General features: G+C 43.9%; 2 protein-coding genes across 2 annotated transcripts; one reads left to right on the plus strand and one right to left on the minus strand.

The window, feature by feature from the left end:
- Nucleotides 1-1,352: 1,352 nt before the first annotated feature.
- FANCF (FA complementation group F) lies at nt 1,353-2,574 on the plus strand. The gene has a single exon (XM_069986839.1). It carries the CDS (start codon nt 1,366-1,368, stop codon nt 2,407-2,409), a length of 1,044 nt encoding a protein of 347 aa, XP_069842940.1. The 5' UTR covers nt 1,353-1,365; the 3' UTR covers nt 2,410-2,574.
- Nucleotides 2,575-3,713: 1,139 nt separating this feature from the next.
- On the minus strand, nt 3,714-16,152 carry LOC138766439 (vomeronasal type-2 receptor 26-like). Its single transcript, XM_069944032.1, has 7 exons — nt 16,125-16,152; nt 10,624-10,684; nt 10,230-10,521; nt 7,717-8,520; nt 5,051-5,272; nt 4,727-4,853; nt 3,714-4,639 (listed from the first exon to the last, which is right to left on the minus strand). The coding sequence occupies exons 1-7, from the start codon at nt 16,150-16,152 to the stop codon at nt 3,714-3,716; spliced, it is 2,460 nt and encodes an 819-aa protein (XP_069800133.1).
- Between the last annotated feature and the right edge of the window lie 4,453 nt (nt 16,153-20,605).

Genomic DNA, 20,605 nt, shown 5'->3' on the forward strand with positions numbered 1-20,605 from the left:
CAATATAAACTTATTACAGAAAATGCACATAAAGTGCTTTTTTTCCCTGCACTTACTACTGCATCAAGGTTTTCTTTCCTGGATAACATGGTGATGTCACTTCCTGGATAACATGGTTATGTCACTTCCTGGATAAAATGGTGACGTCACGACCCGACTCCCAGAGCTGTGCAGGCTGTGGCTGCTGGAGAGCATGATGGCAGGGGGACACTGAGGGACACAGGGCACTGGAGGGACACTGAGCATCTCCCTGCCATCATCCTCTCCAGCAGCCACAGCCCGCACAGCTCTGGGAGTCGGGTCATGACATCACCATGTTATCCTGGAAGTGACATCACCATGTTATCCAGGAAGTGAAGCCTTGATACAGTAGTAAGTGCAGGGAAAAAGCACTTTATATGCATTTCACCTAAGGGCAATACAATACTTTAATAAAAAATGTTGCCGGACTTCGCCTTTAAGCAAGTTTTCATACCATGAGTTCATTATGTGAATGGAATAAAGAGTCATAAGTGACCCTGTAACCATTGCTAATCCAGTCAGATTAACTATGACGGTGGTGAGATCACTTATGTATTGCTTCATGGCTTTACTGTAAATATCAGGTGTGTCCTGTGCCTTATGAAGCAATGCCAAGACCCTAAAAATAGGCCCCACAGACTCCAGATCGGTAATAACAACCAGTATCCTACTCAATGGTACATACTTACAGAATGGTATATACTAATGTGAATGTCTCAACCAGCAAATGGCTACCTGGGTATTGTGTTCTATACAACACAATGAGGATGTTAGGGACCCTGTAGGGGGCCATACCCCAGCTTTTCACAGAATTGTAATGGAAATGCATTAGTGTTTGATACTTTTATCTGGTTGGAGCTGTCAATGTTTTGATCTTGCATAAGTGATACAGCAGCTCCATGAAAACATAGTCCATTCATAATGAAGACATCCATGGAACCAATACAAGCTCTATGAACCCTTCAGCCAAATTAAAAAAAAAAAAAAAAAGAAAGAAAAACTGCAGCACCAAGCTTCATATGCAAAAAGTAGCTATAAAAAATGGATAACAATGCAAAGCCTCAGCCGTGACAAAATCAGTTTGGCTGTTTTAAAAATGTTGCTTTTTTCTTGGACTAAAGATTTATTTTTTTTAGCTACTTTTTGCATATAAATCCAAGATGGCCATATGTTATGGTGCCATCTCCTTTTCCCTTTTATGCTGGGATCGTAGCTTCCTATGCTCTCTCAATGCTGAGGATCGTTTTGGAAGGAATTGCATACCCTGTTAAATATCACTAATTTTGTATTGTTCTTCAATTGTGTTCTCCACTTTTCTGTTATCTAGGTTAATTTGATAGCACCATGGCTGAGAAGACAAAGACCCTGCTACAGAATTTAAACCTGTTTATAGAGGTTCTCGCTTTATCTCAAAGTGTCCATACTAAAGACTGGGATATCCTGCATGTACAAAGAGCACTTGAGTGGGGAACCTATTTTAAGCATGTCCATAATCAGTTCGAGGCCAATAGTCCGCTTAGAAACCTTATAGAAGCTCAACTTGCTGCGAAAAACCAGGAGCTTTCTAATTATATGAAGAATTACCATTACATTACATTTGATGACCTCAGTAAAGGTTGGGATATTTTGTTTACGTCTCTTCTCCAGAACAAGGCCCTTCCTGATCCGGTATTTAAGTACCTAACTGAGCTGGTCCAAAACTCTGACCCCAAATGTACTGCATATACGTGTGTATCCCATATTTTATCCCAGAAAGTGGCCTCAGAACTACTCCTCCCTCTTGCTCTATTGTCTTCCAAAGGATTGCACGATCCACTGGACGACCCCGTGCTCATGACAGAAGCTGAACTACTGAAAAGTCGTCTAGAAAGAAGATTGAAGGTGTCAGAAGATGACCAGAAACTGGGGCTAGTCTCTGATTTTCTTGGACGGATTTCCAAACCACGTATCTACCACCTTGTAGAAGTTATACTCCTATCCAATGGTAATATGGACTCTGAACCCCAGAACTTAATATCCAATCTTCTTCTGGATTGGGTTCTGTCAGATAATGGCCACTTTGTTGACTTTTCCATAAATGTAACTTGCCAGGTCCTGGCACGATTCAGCTTCATGTATCCAAAATTTAGGGACGTCTACATGGATCATTTGGTCCAGCTAGGGATTAGTATGGAGCAGGAGGTGACTTGTGGGAAATGGGTTAGCAACAAGTTTAACTTATCCTTTGATGAACTTTTGGATTATTATAGGCATCTTATGAAAGGACCAGAAGATGTGAAATACTCCATAGTAACTAGACTTCAGACCTTAAAAAGTCAGGATGGGAACTATGATGTGTCTGGTATTAGTATATGGACGGACATATTGGCTGAACTGCAGAAAACGTAACACTGGTCTGGGTCAGAATGTCCTTGTAATAGATAATGAATTTTGGTCTAATATTTGTTGTTCTATATCTATATCTTTATTTTTATTATGTGGTTTTCCACTTTATAAATTATTTTCAAAAACACCATTAACTGTTTATTTTGGTCCATAAACCTGTGAAACAAAGTACTTATTCTCATCATTTGCCCTGATTGCGTTTGTGTGGACTATGTGAATACTACAGAGCTGTGATCTCACTGTGTGTATGAAATAATATAGGCAAAGTCACTGTTACATGGAGGGATTATTAGGTGAACCGGGAAACTAGCAAACAGGATCCTTAACTTGTTTATTGGCTGCACATTTCCCCGTGTAATAGGCAATGTGCGGCTGACGAGTTAGGGCCAGTACTCCTGGCACGATAGTCGAGCCTTTCAAGAGGCCTATTAGAGAAGTGCTAATTAGAGATGAGCAAACCTCAAGCATGCTGGAGTCCATCCGAACCCGAACTTTCGGCAGTTGATTAGCGGTGGCTGCTGAAGTTGGATATAGCCCTAAGGATATGTGGAAAACATGGATATAGTCATTGGCTGTATCCATGTTTTCCAGACAACCTTAGGGCTTTATCCAACTTCAGCAGCCCCAGCTAATCAAATACCGAACGTTAAGGTTCTGATGGACTCGAACCCGAACCCGGTTCGCTCATCTGTAGTGCTAATCTACGAGCTTTGGGCTTGTTTAGAGAGAGTGTCAAGTAGTGTCATTGACTTCTGTGCAGGCGAACAGCAGGCGAATGCGTCCTTCACATTCCCAGTTCATACCTTCACATTCACTGTAGTCGGCAACTAAAGCAAAAAAAAAAAATTTTTAAAAACATTCCATTGTGCGTCTTATATTTTGCATCCTGATAGAATAAACTACACAGACAAATAAGTCAGATCAACTTCACTTTATTACTCATCAGAGAAAACCCAATACAAAGAATTCATATAAGTCTTTGGATTTCAGTCCTCCAAAAGACTTAACTTACAATAATGACCAAAGTTCAAAAAGAACGCGTTGACTTGTATTGGACATATTCTGTACAGGCATAACTGAGCACACAATTGTCAGTGGTGGAGCCTGTGTTTATCTGCTTTACAGTAGAAGAATAGTCATCGTAATGATAGTAAGATGACTGCTGATCTCAACAGAAAAATAATTGTTAGGCCGACCTTATCTATCTTACTGGGCAAAGTGAAAACTAAAATATTTTGGGCACATTTTGCTAAATATGTTGAATACTTTTCTTGTCTCTATCTCCTACATGCACTTTTTAGATGCAGCTAAAATGGCCTTCGACTAGCATGTTTTGCAGATAGACTTTGACATCTTCTAGTTGTCATTTTTTTCTTTTCTGTTATGCAAAATATTATAAAGCATTTAGGCAAGAAAATACAGACCAGGACCCCAGCTGCAGATACTAGGATAGCAAATACTTCTACAGCTACCGTGTATTTCCCTTTGGTGCTCAGGTACACCGGTGTGAAGGTCATCCAGACACTGAACAAGACCACCATGCTGAATGTAATAAGCTTTGCTTCGTTGTATCTGTCGGGTAAATTCCTAGCAGGGAAGGCTATGATGGAACATCCCAGAGCAAGAAAAGCAATGTATGCCAACATAACATAGAAGCCGAGGTGCTCTTCACATTCAATAACTATCTGACCTGGCTCTGAGTGAAGGTTAAAATATGGCGTAGGAGGGCATGTTCCCAACCACAAGGCGCAGATAAGAGCCTGAATAGAGGAGCACGAACCAACAATGGAGCATGGAAGCTTTTGCCCCATAAATCCTCTCAGACGACTTCCAGGTTTCGTAGCCCGAAAGGCCAGAACCACAAGTATAGTTTTTGCCAGCAGAGAGGACACAGAGACGGTGAAAGACAATCCAAAAATTGTTTGACGTAGTAAACAAGTTATGGGCCCCGGGTATCCGATGAAGACCAGACAGCTGAAGAACGTAAAAGTGAGAGACAGTAGAAGGAGGAAACTTAAGTTTCTGTTGGTGGCCTTAACGATGGGAGACTTCTGATAATGGGTAAAGATGGCAAGAGTGAATAGAGAGGCGAGAGAAAGAACAATGGCACTGCTAGCAAGGGTTGTACCCAACAGTTCTTCATAGGATAGATAGGTAACTTGCTTTCGGATGCATTTATCTTTCTTTTCATTCGGCCATTGGTCATCTGGGCATTTCCAACAGCTGATCATATCTACAGGAGAGAATGAAGCACCTGTAAGATAGGAGCTGATAAGTGCAATTGCCATAAACTAAGAACTACGGTGGTGCCAGCTCTTACCAGTGTGAGTGGTAACCTCTCCTCTTGGACAAGGAACACAGTCATAGCAGCAGGCTGGCTTTCCTTGCAGAACCATTCTCCTGAACCCTTCTTGACAGCTGTCACTGCAAACAGAACGTGGTGGTGTCTAGAATGAGCACAGAAATGCATGGACACAAGTCAGTTTTTCTTAAAGGTGCATTAAAACCCCCAAATAAGCTACTTTAAAAAAAAAATCAGTTTTGCAGGGTGACACTAGGGAGCAAGCCGTCTTGAATGTGACTGCAGATAGGCTGCACATGCTGTTTCTGTATTATACTGCAAGCGTAAAGAGATTTGGTCTACCTGAGCAAGGTGAACAGGCCATACAATAGAAGATGTATTCACGAACAAATCTTCTCCGCTGCTAGATGGGACATTTCCAACTTGAATGCTGATAAGTTTCTTCTTACATTTGGTTACCCAGTTAACCAGATCATACATAGGAGGGGCATCTCCATGTTCTTCAAAGTATATGTCCTCTCCGGCGGTATTGGTGAAATGTACTCTCTTTAAAAATGTATGAATCTGTAGGATTTAAAGGGGTTATCCACTTTTTTGACATTTATAGGGCATATGGCAGTAGATTTGTGCTGCCTTAACCATGGACTGCAGGAAATCCCAACAAGCTTCCCTATTGCTATCCATTACCTTTATGGCTTGTGGTGTTTCAGAGAAAAACTTAAGTGTGCAACCCAGGTCATGGCACTGGGGATGTGCCCAGGAGGCAGTCTCTTAAGTGATACCCTCCCCCTCAGTTCATTTTGAATGACAGGTGTCTCCCTATACGTGAAGCAAGGAGAGACCATTCAGTCGGGGTAAACCAGGTAGAGGTAAGCTAGGAAGATCATCTCTTGGACGATTCCCTGATGCCACTGCTTGGGTTTTATACTTGCAGAATTTAAAAGTAATTTTTTTTTGTCAGCAATGGCAACTAAGGATTTGAGGCTGCCCATAGTTTTGTCAACATAAATCTACTGATAGACCCCCCTTTAGGTATGTAGAAAATATGATAAATGTCTGAGATATAGCCAGAACTCTGGATCTCCAACCCTATCCTTCCTTGTGAGGGGTTAGTTATCAACAGAGCGTGGACCCAAGCACTCGTCCCTATAAAAAGTCAGCAGAGGTGGCTGTCCAGCTGCTCACATGTTCAGAAGCTGAAGCAGTATTGAGGACATTATAGAGCAATACTGAGGAGTGTAAGCTGCAATTCCTAAACTGGGGTCAGATATAATGATCGCTACAAACTCCTGAAGTCCCAATGTAGGTCCCAGTTTCTCTAACTACCTCTTCCTTTTCCATAGACTTGTATAGGCAGCTATAACCTGATCCCTCCGTGTGATGATTTCTCACAAGACAAATATTTTCAATGTAATGAGTTTGGGAGGGGGAGTATAGGTATTAAAGGGGTACTCCAGGCAAAATTTATTTTTAATATGTTATTACAAAAGAAAAGTTATACAAATCCCTAATATACACAAATTATGGGAAATGCACATATGGTGCTATTTTTCCTCAACTTAGTAGATCAGGCAGGCTCACTTCCTCTATAAAAAGGTGACTTCACGTCTCAAGTGCTGGGTCCAGCAGGGGGCGCATGTATGCATCTATGTAGATGTATCAGTGCCTTCTCCTTCTCTGTGCTGGCTGACACTGACCCCGCTGTGGAGGCCTCTCCCCCCAACTAGCTCACCCTGCCGCCCGGTCAGCGCTCCCCAACTAGCTCTGAGCCTACCTGTCCTGTGCAGGAGCGCTCACCCGCAGCTTGTTCCTGGCAGGGTAAGCGCTCCTGTACCTCCCCATCCAGCCGCCCGTGCTCTTAGCCGCCCTGTCCCTTGCAGGAGCGCTCACCCGCCGCTTGTTCCTGGCAGGGTGAGCTCTCCTGCCCTCCCTATCCAGCCGCCCGTGCTCTGAGCCGCCCCGTCCCTTGCAGGAGCGCTCACCCGCCGCTCGTTCCTGGCAGGGTGAGCTCTCCTGCCCTCCCCATCCAGCCGCCTGTGCTCTGAGCCGCCCCGTTCCTTGCCGGAGCGCTCACCCACCGCTCGTTCCTGGCAGGGTGAGCTCTCCTGCCCTCCCCATCTAGCCGCCCGGTCCCTTGCAGGAGCGCTCACCTGCCGCCCGATCACGGAGCTGTGAGCGTTCCTGCACCTCCGTATGCATCAACCTGTCTCCTCTCAGATACCCACAGCGCAGGAGCAGGACCGGGCATCGGGGTGAGCGCTGAGGCACAGTGGGGCACAGAGGCTGTCCTCGCTTCGCCTCAGTGCTCACCCCCCGACGCCCGGTCCTGCTCCTGCGCTGTGAGTATCTGAGAGGGGACATCGTGTATATTAGGGATTTGTATAACTTTTCTTTTGTAATAACATATTAAAAATAAATTTTGCCCGCAGTACCCCTTTAAAGAAGTCTGGCGAAAATTTTTATTAAAGTATTGCCCCTTAAAAGTTATACAAATCACCAATATACACTTATTATGGGAAATGCTTATAAAGTGCTTTTTCCCTGCACTTACTACTGCATCAAGGCTTCACTTCCTGGATAAAATGGTGATGTCACTTCCTGGATAACATGGTGATGTCACGACCTGACTCCCAGAGCTGTGCGGGCTGTGGCTGCTGGAGAGGATGATGGCAGGGGGACACTGAGGGACACAGGGCACTGGAGGGACACTGAGCATCCCTCTGCCATCATCCTCTCCAGCAGCCACAGTCCGCACAGCTCTGGGAGTCAGGCCCTGACATCACCATGTTATCCAGGAAGTGACATTACCCTGTTATCCAGGAAGTGAAGCCTTGATGCAGTAGTAAGTGCAGGGAATAAAGCACTTTATAAGCATTTCCTGTAATAAGTGTATATTGGTGAATTGTATAACTTTTAAGAGGCAATACAATACTTCAATAAAAATTTTTGCCAGACTTCTCCTTTAACATAATTTTAGGCCTAAACCAAAATGTTACGAAAGTGATCACCTTCCAAGGATGTGGGTAAGAGGGAGATGCTTCCTCTCTGTGCAGTTCCTTCCAGTCCTTGGACACCATAAACATCTGAAAGGCATGAGCCAAGGAATATATGGCATTATATACTCGATAACTTTCCAACAGTGTCTCTAAACCCAACAACATCATCTTCTTTGTCGTATTGTGGCTGCATGTGTCATTGAGAACAACGCCATTGAATATTTCACATTGATATATAATGGACTTATAGCAAAAAATGAAATTGCAGAAGTTATAATGGTCTAAAGTGATGTTCTGAAGAAAAGGCATGAGTTTAGGAATTTCCATTTTTTTCATCTGAATTGCCAAGTTTCCATGGAAGGGAGTGAGATCCAACTTGTCTATGGTTGGCATCAGAAGATGCTCCATGTCTGTAAGGAAGATCCAGACTTTCTTTGTCCTTGATAGTTCATGTAGTAATAAGTATAAGCCATAGGTAAACTCCAGGTCAGCCCAGAAGATGATAATGGTTGCCGAGGAGTCAGAAATGACTTTGGCTATTCGTGTATGTTCAGTGAACAAGTAGTTGGAGTAGCTGCGGAACTTTTCTGTAAACTCAACACAACCCCCTCCTATCGTAATGGAAGATTTTAGCCTCTGGATTGCACTTTCATTATTATCAATGTCTGAAGAAACTATTCCAACCCAAGTCCAACCAAAATGCTTCAGCACTGCATTCAATGCATCGTGCAGGTGGACAGAGTTGGGGACGGTGCGGTAGAAGTATGGGAACAATGACTTATTACTGAGAAGAGGGTCTGTGGCGCCATAGCTAATCTGTAATGCAGTAAAACAACTCATGTCACTGTACACAACATGGCATCTAATCTCAAAGTAATTGGTATGGAAATGAATAGGCATAAGTCAAAAAAAAAAATTGGTGACCACAATCTGTTTTATTCCCTCCCACCCCCATCCCAACAACTTGACAGAAAACAGCGCATCTTGTTTGTTTTATTAGCTAGAAGAGCGCTACCAGCACCGCCGATCAGACTGTATAGATTAAAGGGGTATTCTGCTCAAATTAAACTTTTAATATATTGCTGTGCTAGTGAAGAACATAACAAACAGGCTATTCTTACCTTTCCGCCCTCCCCCAGTGTCCTCCTACGTCATCTTTGGGTCCCTGACTGAACGATCCTGCCTCCACTTCCGAGACTGCTTAGCCAATCACTGACTGAGACGGGACAATGCTGCAGCCAGTGATTGACTAAGCTGTCTGATACTGCCAGATGAGTCCGCCTCAGAAGTGGAGGCGGGACGTTTACCCAGGGACCTGAAGATCACCTATGAGGTCTTGTGGCCCTGTGTTATATAGTTCTATAATATGATGCCCTAAGGGCCGGTTCACACTGAGCAAACACGGCGCAATTCCGCGGCGGAGCTCTCCGCCGCGGAATCCCGCCGTGCTCAGTGTCCTGCTTTGAGCGAATGGGAGAGCGCGCGCCTGTAAGCTCCCTCTCCTCTCTGCTCAAAGAATGAACATGTTCATTCTTTGAGCGGAGAGCGGCAGCAGCGGACGAGCGCGGGCCCTCTCCATTCACTTAACAGCAGGACACTGAGCACGGCGGAGCCGAGCTCTCCGCCGCGGAATTGCGCCGTGTTTGCTCAGTGTGAACCGGCCCTTAATCTGCAACAATGGGGCCATGCTGCACTCTGCTTTTTTTTTTTTTTAACACATTCAAGATCTTAACATCTAGGGTCCTTAGACCAAGATCCTGTATGGAAGCCTTGCCTTATGCGTGAACTTGTTTTCACCAGGATGATTCCTATAAGAGCATATGGCATTAATAAGTGGATTCTCTGCTCAGGAACCTATTTGTGAGAGTTCAGGTACTATTACACAGGTCGATGGGGGCCCGATAATAACTGTAAACGAACGCTAATCTACTAGATCCTCGCCCGTTTACTGGTCCTATTATACGGCCCGATAACCGTTTAACAAGGGCTGCATGGACATCGTTACCGGACAGTGATTGGCTGAGCGGCCTGTCAGCTCAGACAGGCCGCTCTGGAGCTGCAGTGCGTGGGACCCGCAGACCACAAGAAAAGCCCTGCAGCATGAATAGGTAATGTATAAAGTTTGGAAATTGACAATTATAGGTCCAAACCTTTATTAAGCATCAGCCTATGATCGTTGTCATCGGCTGATCGTTGTGTTGACTATACGGAGCGATAATCGACCGAATCGACCCTATCTGGACGATTATCGCTAGGGCCCTTAATAGTGGCTTTTTCCCTGGTGGACAGGGCCTCTCTATATATTACATGCTCAACCATTCATTTGAATGTTTAATATGTTATACTAAAGGGAAAATGTATGGCCAGCTGCAGCTTTTTTTGCCGAGGCAGAAGTCTCTGGAGCCCAAACCCATCTCTAGGCCAGTTTGGTGTTAAAATGGTATCACTATCGTGTAACAATATGGCAATATACAGAGCTGTAAATGCTTACCCAGTGGTATAAGTTAGATAATAAAGTGACCTACCTGTGGGTAGCCATACATGCCAAAAGTATTTGCCACCAAAAGAGAGAGAACTGAGGATGCACACCCCACCACAGCAACCAAATGTCCCTGACTCCCACATCTATAATTAGGAGTTCCGAAGCCCCATCCACTTAGTATTTTCATATAAGCGTCCAGTGTTTTACCTTCATTCAAGAAGGATTCAAAGAGGTGGAATCCCAAAGTGATGTTTGGTAAAAGATTTTCACTCCTATTAATTTCTTCAGTGGCAAAAAGCACGGTGAGAGCGGTTTGATATTTTTCCTGATAGACACTATATGAATGAGGGAACACAGTTACGGTTGATGTATGTTGTGTTAGGATATATGGCATTACTTCAAAAACACTAGGTCGAGCCTAATAAAGTCACTCTAACTTGCCGCCTTTGGTGGCTTTCCCTGACTGTATAAAGTGTATGGGGACCTCTCGAATCTCAACTGAAAGATGATGTTGGTGAAAGAAGAGTTGAGGGTGTTCGATTTTCTTATTTTTTACTTTTTTTCCCACTTGACCCTATTGTTCTGGAAGGGATGGGATGAGATAAGTCAGCACTCGCTTGCTCCTCGTTCCCCGTTAGCTGCCGGCGCTATTACACACACACAGTGAGCGGGTAAGCGGGGGGGCTGCCTGGGCGATCATCAGATCGTCCGGGCAGCCCATAGGAGATAGCAGCGGTCTGCTGCTGCCGCTGCTATTTCGTGGTAGTCTGGCAGCAGATCATTGCTAGGCTGATCGTTTGTGTTTAAGGGCCCTATTCCACCGGATGATTATCGTTCAGATTATCGTTAAATCGTTCGAATCGAAACGATAATCGTTCGGTTGAAATGCAGTTAACGATTAACAACCGAACGAGAAATCGTTGATCGCTTTATAAGACCTGGACCTATTTTTATCGTTGCTCGTTCGCAAAATGTTCGCAAATCGTTCGCATTGAATAAGGCGTCGTTCGCGATAGATACGAACGCAATAGCGAATAAAAAGCGAAGAAAAACGATCGCAATTACGATCATAAGTAACGATTATCGTTCCATGGAAATGAGTAAAGGTTTTCAGGTCTTTCGCAATAGCGGTTGTTTAAGATTGTTAATCGTTAACGATTATGCAAACGATAATCGTCCGGTGGAATAGGGCCCTAAGGTTGTTGAAAGACACGATCAGCCGACATCCTGCATGTCAGCTGATCGGTGTCTTCTATTACACAAAGCGATTATCGGCCAAAATACGGCCGATAATTGCTTTGTGTAATAGGGCTTTTACCCCTTTTCTCCCCATAGAAAACACATGCTATAGAAAGCCATGTCAAATGTTGTGTATGGGGAGGTCAGGAGAGAGAAAGTTCGGCCAACAGTCATTGAATATGTACGGCCAGCTTTGATTCATTGTTAAATTTCACCTACTGAACGAATGTTTTGGTTGAAATCATCCACTTTTATCAACTTTAATCTAAGGTGTATTGGTACCTTTACACTGTCTAATCTATGTTTACACTGTCTTAGATCTAGGCAATTATTATCTCCCCTATTGTCTGTCCCTGTTACATTGGACATTATAAAAAAAGTTGTGAGGCATAGGTGCAAATATTAGGCCATAGCAAACGATAGGTCCAAATCAGCATAGGACTAAAGTTAACAATAGATGTGGATTGAAATAAAGACTAGATAAGACAAGGGGTTAAAGAAAGTGGAAGGAGGGGCCCATTTGGGACAATTCGAGTAGTTACTGTCAGTAAGGGTACTATTACATGGGCCGATGGGGGCCCCATAATAAATGTAAACGAGCGCCGATCTGCTAGATTGGCGCTCGTTTACTGGGCCTATTACAAGGCCCAATGATCGTTTAACAAGGGCTGCAGGGACATCGTTACCGATGTCCTTGCAGCCCTTGTTTAAACGTTATACATTACCTATCCAGGTTGCAGGGTTCCTCTTCCTCTGTGCTTCTCCCCGGGTCTGCGCGCTCCAGCTTCAGAGTGGCCTGTCTCAGCTGGCCGCGGCTGTCCCGGTCAGTGATTGGCTGAGCGGCCTGTCAGCTGAGACAGGCCACTCTGAAGCTGGAGCGCGTGGACCTGGGAAGAAGCACAGGGGAAGAGGAGCCCTACAGCCTGGATAGGTAATGTATATCGTCAGTCGCCGGCCGCGCACTGCTATTACACGTAGCAGTGCGCGGTCGGCGCCCGACAATTATAGGTCAGACCCTATATCAAAGATCAGCCGATGACAACGATCATCGGCTGATCGTTGTCTTTATTACACAGAACGATAATTATCGTTCCACGTAATAGTACCCGAAGTGTCTGCTATGGTCTCTAGGTCTGTTTAAAGTGTATAGTTTTGTTTTTTTTTATCTACCATTCAACTTCCGTTGAGTGTAGCAGTAAGGGGTGACATGGCTTTCTCTACTGCCACCATTTCTGTTGGGAACTGCAGGGCTGTTTAAGCCCTTCAGTTCCCGATCCCCTGCTCTGCTCTATCATTTCTGCACAGTCCTATACAGAGCAGGGTCCTGTTTCCCTGTGTACTGTATATTGTTATATATATAGTATCCAAGGAGGGTACCATATATATATTGGCATCAGTGATGGGCTGTATGTGCATTTCCTTGTGTTGAGACTGAGACCTGGAGCTGTTGATCAGTGGGATAAGTGAGTTGGGATTGGGACACATTTCTTTATTGTTGTTATCCCAGCATTAGCATAATTTACTGGAAGACTTCAGGCCCATTGGCCAATTACCATCCGTTCTGGCCAATAATCATTTCATGTAATAGGACATGTTAAAAGGCAAATATCAGCCGACATACAAAATGTCTGCTAATTGTGGTCTTTCAAAATGTTGAATAATCCCGATCATGTCAGCGACGGTCCGCTCTTTTATTCAAAGTTATAAAAGACCTATTACATGGAACGATTATCGTTTAAAAATTCGCTAAAACGATTAAAATGAACGATTATCTGTTCGTGTAATAATACCCAACGATGAAACGACAAATGAAAAATCGTTCATTTTGGTCTTTCAACATGTTGAAGAATTATCGTTGATAGTTCGCCGATTGTTCGCATATTTGTTTGTGTAATAAGTCGTTCTCCGATAAAACGTGTTGTGTAGGCTGTCCTGAGGAACGATTAGCGACCATATAAGGACGTAAAAACGATCGTTCCTAACAGTAATCAGTAAATGTCAGAATCGATCGCTAAAAAATCGCTAGTTATCGCTAGCGAACGATCGTTATAGCAAATCTTTGAACAATACGTGTAATACGGCCTTAAGGGTTTTTTCTGGTAAGAATAGATTGTGCCAACACCCAGCACCCAAGCACTCAAGACCGTTGCAGCAACAGTAAACAATGTACAGGAGCCATTCGGTAATGTACATTCACTTTAATAGGAGCTGTGCCACAGCAAGGTGCCACCACTCCATTGTACAGAGCTAAGGCTTCTGGCTCCTGTACATGACTAGGCCAAATAACTGTGGGGGAGGTTGCCACGTGTCAGCACCCTGCCAATCGCCTATAATCAGCCTACCCTGTGTACAGGCCATCAACGATTTCACCCCAGGAAACCCCTCTTAGGGTATGTTCACACTGAGCAAAACAGGTGGAATTCCACAGTGGAGCCCCCCATTGCGTAATCCCACCTGCCTCAGTGTTGCTATGGGATGGCTCCCATAGAGACATTGTGTCACTGAGGTAGGTGGGATTCCGCGGTGGGGGGCTCCACTGTGGAATTCCACCTGTTTTACTCAGTGTGGACAGTGTGAAAGATCAGTGTATTTAATTATTGGTTTGGAGATTGGGGGCATAGAAGCTGGAGGACGTGAAGGGTTATAAAGCATCGGAAAACTGAACACATTGTGAAGATCATTTCACTTTACATATACTGTACAGAAGAGAAAAGGGAAGTAGAAGGATCCTTTAGAATGTATGTATCTCTACGAAGAACAAGGCTCAAAGACACGATGCAAATGAAGTTGGACTTTGATATGAAAATGAGAATCCAATAGTTCCTGAAATTGTAGCTCCTCATATTGCCTGATTTCAGATTGTCCGGAGAATGTGACTTGACTCTTAAAGTGTACCAGTCGTTATAACTTTCAAAATATAAATCAACAGTACGTGTGATATAAAGAAAGTTTGCCATATACATTAATTATTTATTTTTGTTGTTATCATGCTGTAAAACAAAGCTGTACTTACCAGAAATCCAGGTCCAGTCTCCTGAAGGCAGATTTTTAGACTTGTGCTGGTTGCAAAAAAAAAAAACAGACTAAACACACTACAGAAAGTCACGGCTCAATGTGTCCATCAATCACGACTGCTTCCTCTCTGTGAGCGCTCAGATGGCCTGGAATACACATGACTTCCTGTTTTCTGACCCTTTGAGGAAAAAAAAAGAGTCAGAAAACAGGAAGTGCCGTGTTCTCCATGATAACAAAAAAAAAAAATAATGAATGTAAATTGCAAACTTGCTTTATATCACATCTACTGTTAATTTAGATTTTGAAAGTTATAACGACAGGTACACTTTAAGGGACAAGACCCAATTGCTCTATAGTTACTACTTACAATATTCGACTGAAATTCCCTGGCTTTTGTCTAAATGTGGGATTTTTATCATCGGGCACCAACCCATTAACTGATATAATGGCACCAATGATGAGTTCTCCGGGATGGTACAACCCATGATCTATAACATCACTTGATGTTTGCAGAGCGCAGAATAAAAGACATGATGGTATAAACAAAGGCCTATGTGCAAAGTGCATTATAAATCCAGATCTTAGTGTCAAATGACAGAATAAAAAGAGTCTTCTTCAGGATAGTGGATGAGGAGATGGACGTGAAAGGCTCCATAAGCTACATACACCTTCATGGGATGACTGGTCTCCTTGATGCTGGTGGTAAGTGCAGGGCAGGGATCTGACACTTATAAGCCTGAGATTTGTAGAAGATCCTTTTTCTGTCACTTACTCCAATTATTGAAATGACAGGTTGATGTTATTTTTCTATATTCAGTTGTAGCAAATTTAACGTTAGTCACAGTGTTGACGCCCACGTCCCTCCCAGTCGTGTTGTTGAGAATTGTCAGGAATATGAAAAATAAGATGATTATAGGGGTTTGTCACCAGGAGCATCTGTACTCTCTAGATGGGCACACTTTATATATCACTTGTAGAAAGTTTAACTTTGAGCTAGAAATCTGTAAGCGATGCGTCCTTCATAGGCCTGGTTGTCACTGTTTGGTTTCTACAAATAATATTTATCACCTATCCCACCACTGGAACCCTGAATGACCCGGTAGAACGGATGTCATGTTCCCGATGAGGTATCCCTGCAGTGATAGGGTGTATGACTTGAGCCGTAAGGGTCTTATTACACAAAACGATTATCGGCCATTCTTGGCCGATTGCCGGCTTTTCCAGACGATAATCGTTTTGTGTGATGGTTCATGTTGATAGACAACAATCGGCCAACATGCATGATATCGGCTGATCGTCTTTCAGCATGTTCTAGAATCCTGAAGACGATATCGATGGACTGCTGCCTGTTGATCCGTGTGATAGGAGCGGTGGAAATAGACCGCCACTCTTTTCTATAGGGTTATTTGATAGCCACTTCTTATAAGAAATGCACTAAAATTCCTCAGGAGTGCTGCTAGAAGCTGATGTCTGGCTATGTATCACGTTCGCAGTAGGTCATAACAGCAAAAGCTGTTCTACTAAGTACTTAAAGGAGTAGTGCGGCGGTAAGCAATTATTCACTAAATAACACACATTACAAAGTTATACAACTTTGTAATGTATATTATATTAGTGAATGGCCCCCTTCCCCGTGTTTCCCCCCACCCACTCTAGACCCGGAAGTGTAGTGCTCTATACTCACCTGATTCGTGTCGACCCCCGTCCGCCATCTTGGGACAATGATGTAATCCTCGGGCGGCAGACCGAACCCCTTCGACGGTCCCTCGTGCTGGCCGCCCTTTGCCGCGTCATCAGCGATCGCGGCTGAGCAGCTGATGACGCGGCAAAGGACGGCCGGCACTAGGGACGGTCAGAGCCCGAAGATGACATCATTGTCACAAGATGGCAGACGGGGGTTGACACGAATCAGGTTATAGAGCACTACACTTCCGGGTCTAGCGTGGGTGGGGGGAAACACGGGGAAGGGGGCCATTCACTAATATAACATACATTACAAAGTTGTATAACTTTGTAATGTGGGTTATTTAGTAAATAATTGCTTACCGCCGCACTACCCCTATTTGACTATTTCACTTAAACATAACTTTGACTATTTTGACATAACTTTGACTATTTCACTTAAACATAACTTTTGATATGTAGCTGCCCATGGTGAGACTAACAATTCCTTCTATACTTGTTATTATCTATTCAATCTCCTTCCCCCAGTTCTGAGCTGCTGCTTTCTGCTGAAAACACAAAAATCTGTGTGTGAGCCTTTCTCTCTGTCTCCCCCCCCCCCTTCTGAGACAGCTGATGTAAACAAGTCACTGGCAGGATGTATCTGCAACATTGTAGCTTCTTTGTAATGTTGGGAGGGTTATTCTGAGGTCAAGTTGCTGATGAACTCACTTTGATTAAAGGGATTGTCCAGCGAAAATCTTTTTCTTTCAAATCAACTGGTATCAGAAAGTTATATAGATTTGTAATTTACTTATGGTAAAAAATGTCAAGTCTTCCCATACTTATCAAGTCTGACACAGTGCTCTCTGCTGACAACTCTGGTCAAGACAGGAACACTGTCTCGGCTTTCTATGAATCCCCGTAGAAAACCTCTCCTACTCTGGACAGTTCCTGTCTCGGCCAGAGATATCAGCAGAGAGCACTGTGTCAGACTGAAAATAAAACAACATTTTCTGCATGACATACAGCAGCTAACAAGTATGGGAAGACTTGAGATTTTTTTTTAATAGAAGTAAATTACAAATCTGTATAACTTTCTGACACCAGTTGATTTGATTTGAAAGAAAAAGATTTTCCCTGGACAGCCCCTTTAATCCTCCCAGCATTACAAAGAAGCTACAATGTTGCAGATAAAGCCTGCCAGGGACTTGTTTACATCAGCTGTCTCAGAAGGGAGGAGGGGGAGACAGAGACAAAAGCTCACACACAGATTTTTGAGTCTTCAGCAGAAAGCAGCAGCTGAGAACTGGGGAAAGGAGGCTGAATAGATAATAACAAGAATGGAATGAATTGTTAGTCTCACATGTCATGATGCTTGCCTTTTTTTTTTTTTTTCAAACAGCCAAAAGTTTGTAAACTGAGAATAATCTTTACACAAAGAAATAGTCTTCAGCGGCACTCACCATAAATATCACAGGAAAAAAGAGGACGCTTCCTCCCGGCCTACAAATGTTTCACGCCTTTCCAGTGCTTTCGCAAGGCATCATTAGGAAAGCACCGTATATGCGTGAAACGTTCGTAGGCCGGGAGGGAGCGTCCTCTTTTTTTTCCTGTTAAGCGTGTTTATACTTAATAAAAGTGATATTTATGGTGAGTGCCGCTGAAGACTATTTCTTTGTGTATGGATTATATCGAACTGCTGACAGCAGAGCACCACCTACACCTATAAGAGAGGTAAGTGCCATTTGAATATGTGTATATATATATATATATATATATATATATATATATATATATATACTGGGACCTGTAGTACCGTTGACTCTCTGGATCTGTGAATAATCTTCACTGCAGCTGCCAACACTCTAGTTGTCATGATTCTCTGTTGTTTTCCACAGCTAGAGTCACTGCACCCAAAATACCTGCTGTCAATCACCTATTGTGTTGAACTCTCTTCAGTGTTTCCTGTACAGCAGGTTTACACGGCCATTAACCTTTCGGGAGGCCCGTCGTGCTCTTACACTAATTCTATTGTGTCATCTATTAAGTGTGACAGCCCAATGTATCTGTCTGTCACTGCCCCACCCACTAGGAGCAATTCATGGATGATTAAAGGGTAAAGTCACTGTTCCCTAACTACTCCTTAGTATCAGCAGTTCTTTATCTGTGGATCCTCCAGAACTGACTGAAGAGGTAGAACAAACAAATTAGTCACATCTTGTCATGGAGCTCATATAGTATAGGGGTTAATAAAACCTACAGGGATATATAAACACAATAGATAAAAGGGGTAGTCTCAATAATAGTATATGGCAGGGGTCCTCAACTGGCGTACCGCGGAGGCCAGCTGTCCGAACCCCTGCTGCAGCTCACCTCTGCATAGTAACTATGAGCACTCATAACGAGCGCTCATAGTTACCATGCAGGGGCAGCAGTGACAGAGAGGGAGCCATCGGCTCCCTCCCTGTCAGTCATTCTTGTGGCCGCAGCAGTCACAAGAGGCCACTCTGTCCTGTCTCTGGTTTCGGTGCTCGAGTTACGTCACTGGAGTGCCGACGCCAGGACAAGGAGAAAGCGGCCTATTGTGACCGCTGCAGTGCGGAAGAGAAGAGGAGATGCCCGGACACAGGTGAGTATAGGTGTTTTTTTTTTTATGTTATATACTATATGGGAGGAGGAGCACAGGAGGGCTATATACTACTGGGGGAGCACAGGGGGACTATATACTTCTGGGGAAGCGTACAGGGGGGCTATATACTACTGGGAAGCACAAAGCGGGGATCTATATACTACTGAGGAGGTACACAGTGGGGAAGGGCTATATACTACTGGAGAGCACAAAGCGGGGTCTATATACTACAGGGGGAGCTTCCCAGGATTGGATCCAGCTTTTCGTGGCATCCTGGGAGGAGTGGCAGGGAGCGAAGCATCACTGAAAGGCGGCGGAGCGCAGGGGTGGATTAACTTTAGCATAGGCCCCGGGCTGTTCACCAGGCCTGGGTACCCCCACTGTAACTATGGCAGCACTAGACTGGTGTTCATAGAACAGGATAGGTAATGTCATGATGCCCTGATTTGTGCAAAATCGAAGTAAAAAAGCAGCGATTGTTTGCAAATCATGGCGGAAGTGTAGCCAGGAGACAGTTCACTACAGAAAGTATAAGTCTGTTTGGGTGGCCATGGGCCCCTCAGGAGCTCTGGGCCCCGGGCTACCGCCCGAAACGGACCTATTATAATCTGCTACTGGCGGAGCGCTTATCAAATGAAGCTCTTTGCTTCATTGAGATCAGTGATTCGCTCATCTCTGCTTTCAAGCATTGAACGTCCTTCGGTAACAGAGTAGATGCAGATGCCATGGCAGATTATTATTACAATGAGCATTGTGGTATGTCATGGAGGGATTCAGAAAATGTTTCTCCAAGGACCCTGCAGAGACGTAGTTCCCTCTTCACAATGGTGCAGGTGAACAGATCAAGGTACCGGCCACCACAAGCTCCACAGGCAGACCACAAAGCGGTAGGCATACGGTCAAGCACGGCGATCCGGGGGGTATTATATAAAAAGTATTTATTGTGGTAACACGTTTCTGTCCTCAATTACTAGAGGGCTTTTCAAGGGATTCAAGGAGAGCCTCTGAATTTCCTTTGTATGGGAATGTTCACACAGAGCAAAAGAAGTGGAAGATCCGCGGCAATCTTCCACAAGATGGCCTGGCTGTTGTCTATGGGAGGGCTTGTGCGCCTCTGCTCCCGACATGTCAATTCTTTGAGCGGAGAGTGACGGAAGCGGAGGCGCACAAGCCCTCCCATAGAGACCCTGTGTGACACTAAGGCAGGTGAGATTCCACCGCTTTTGCTCCGTGTGAACATACCCATAGGCTGTAAGCCTTTACTAATAGTTGGCAATGAATTGACACAGTTGTACCTAGATTTCTTGAATTTCAATGTTTTCTGTAAATCCATAATGTGTATTTGGTTTTGTATGTACTGTACATATTTTGTTGTTTGCCTATTACAGCATGGCGTACAGCTATATTATTACGCCATCTTTAGCTCCTCTGGGGAGTCTGGAGTAATATATAGATGGCTGCTGTCCCCAGACAACAGCCAGGCCATCTTGTGGAAATAACCTTTTATAATGAGGCTGTGACTGATCCTCCTGAGCCCGGTAATTATCTTACAACTGTATTTGTGACTTGCTTTTCTTAAGATGGAAAAAAAAAATCTACCTTTATAGCAACAGTTGGGCCATTGACTCTTTTTATAGTGATGCCCATTCGGGATTAGAGTACTGTGACAGCCATAACTGGATGATTGTCTCAATGTACAAGGTTAGGTAAACGTATTGATTGATCTGCATAGAGACAGATGAATTATAATGTGAAGAGAGAAGTCTGTAATAGAACCTTGCTTATATCAATCGCTACATTACATAAGACTATACCCTATGCTCATGCCGTATGGGTTAAAAGGGGTACTCCGGCAAATATCTTTTTCTTTC

The sequence above is a fragment of the Dendropsophus ebraccatus genome, chromosome 10 (genome assembly GCF_027789765.1).
Source record: "Dendropsophus ebraccatus isolate aDenEbr1 chromosome 10, aDenEbr1.pat, whole genome shotgun sequence".
Lineage (NCBI taxonomy): Eukaryota > Metazoa > Chordata > Amphibia > Anura > Hylidae > Dendropsophus > Dendropsophus ebraccatus.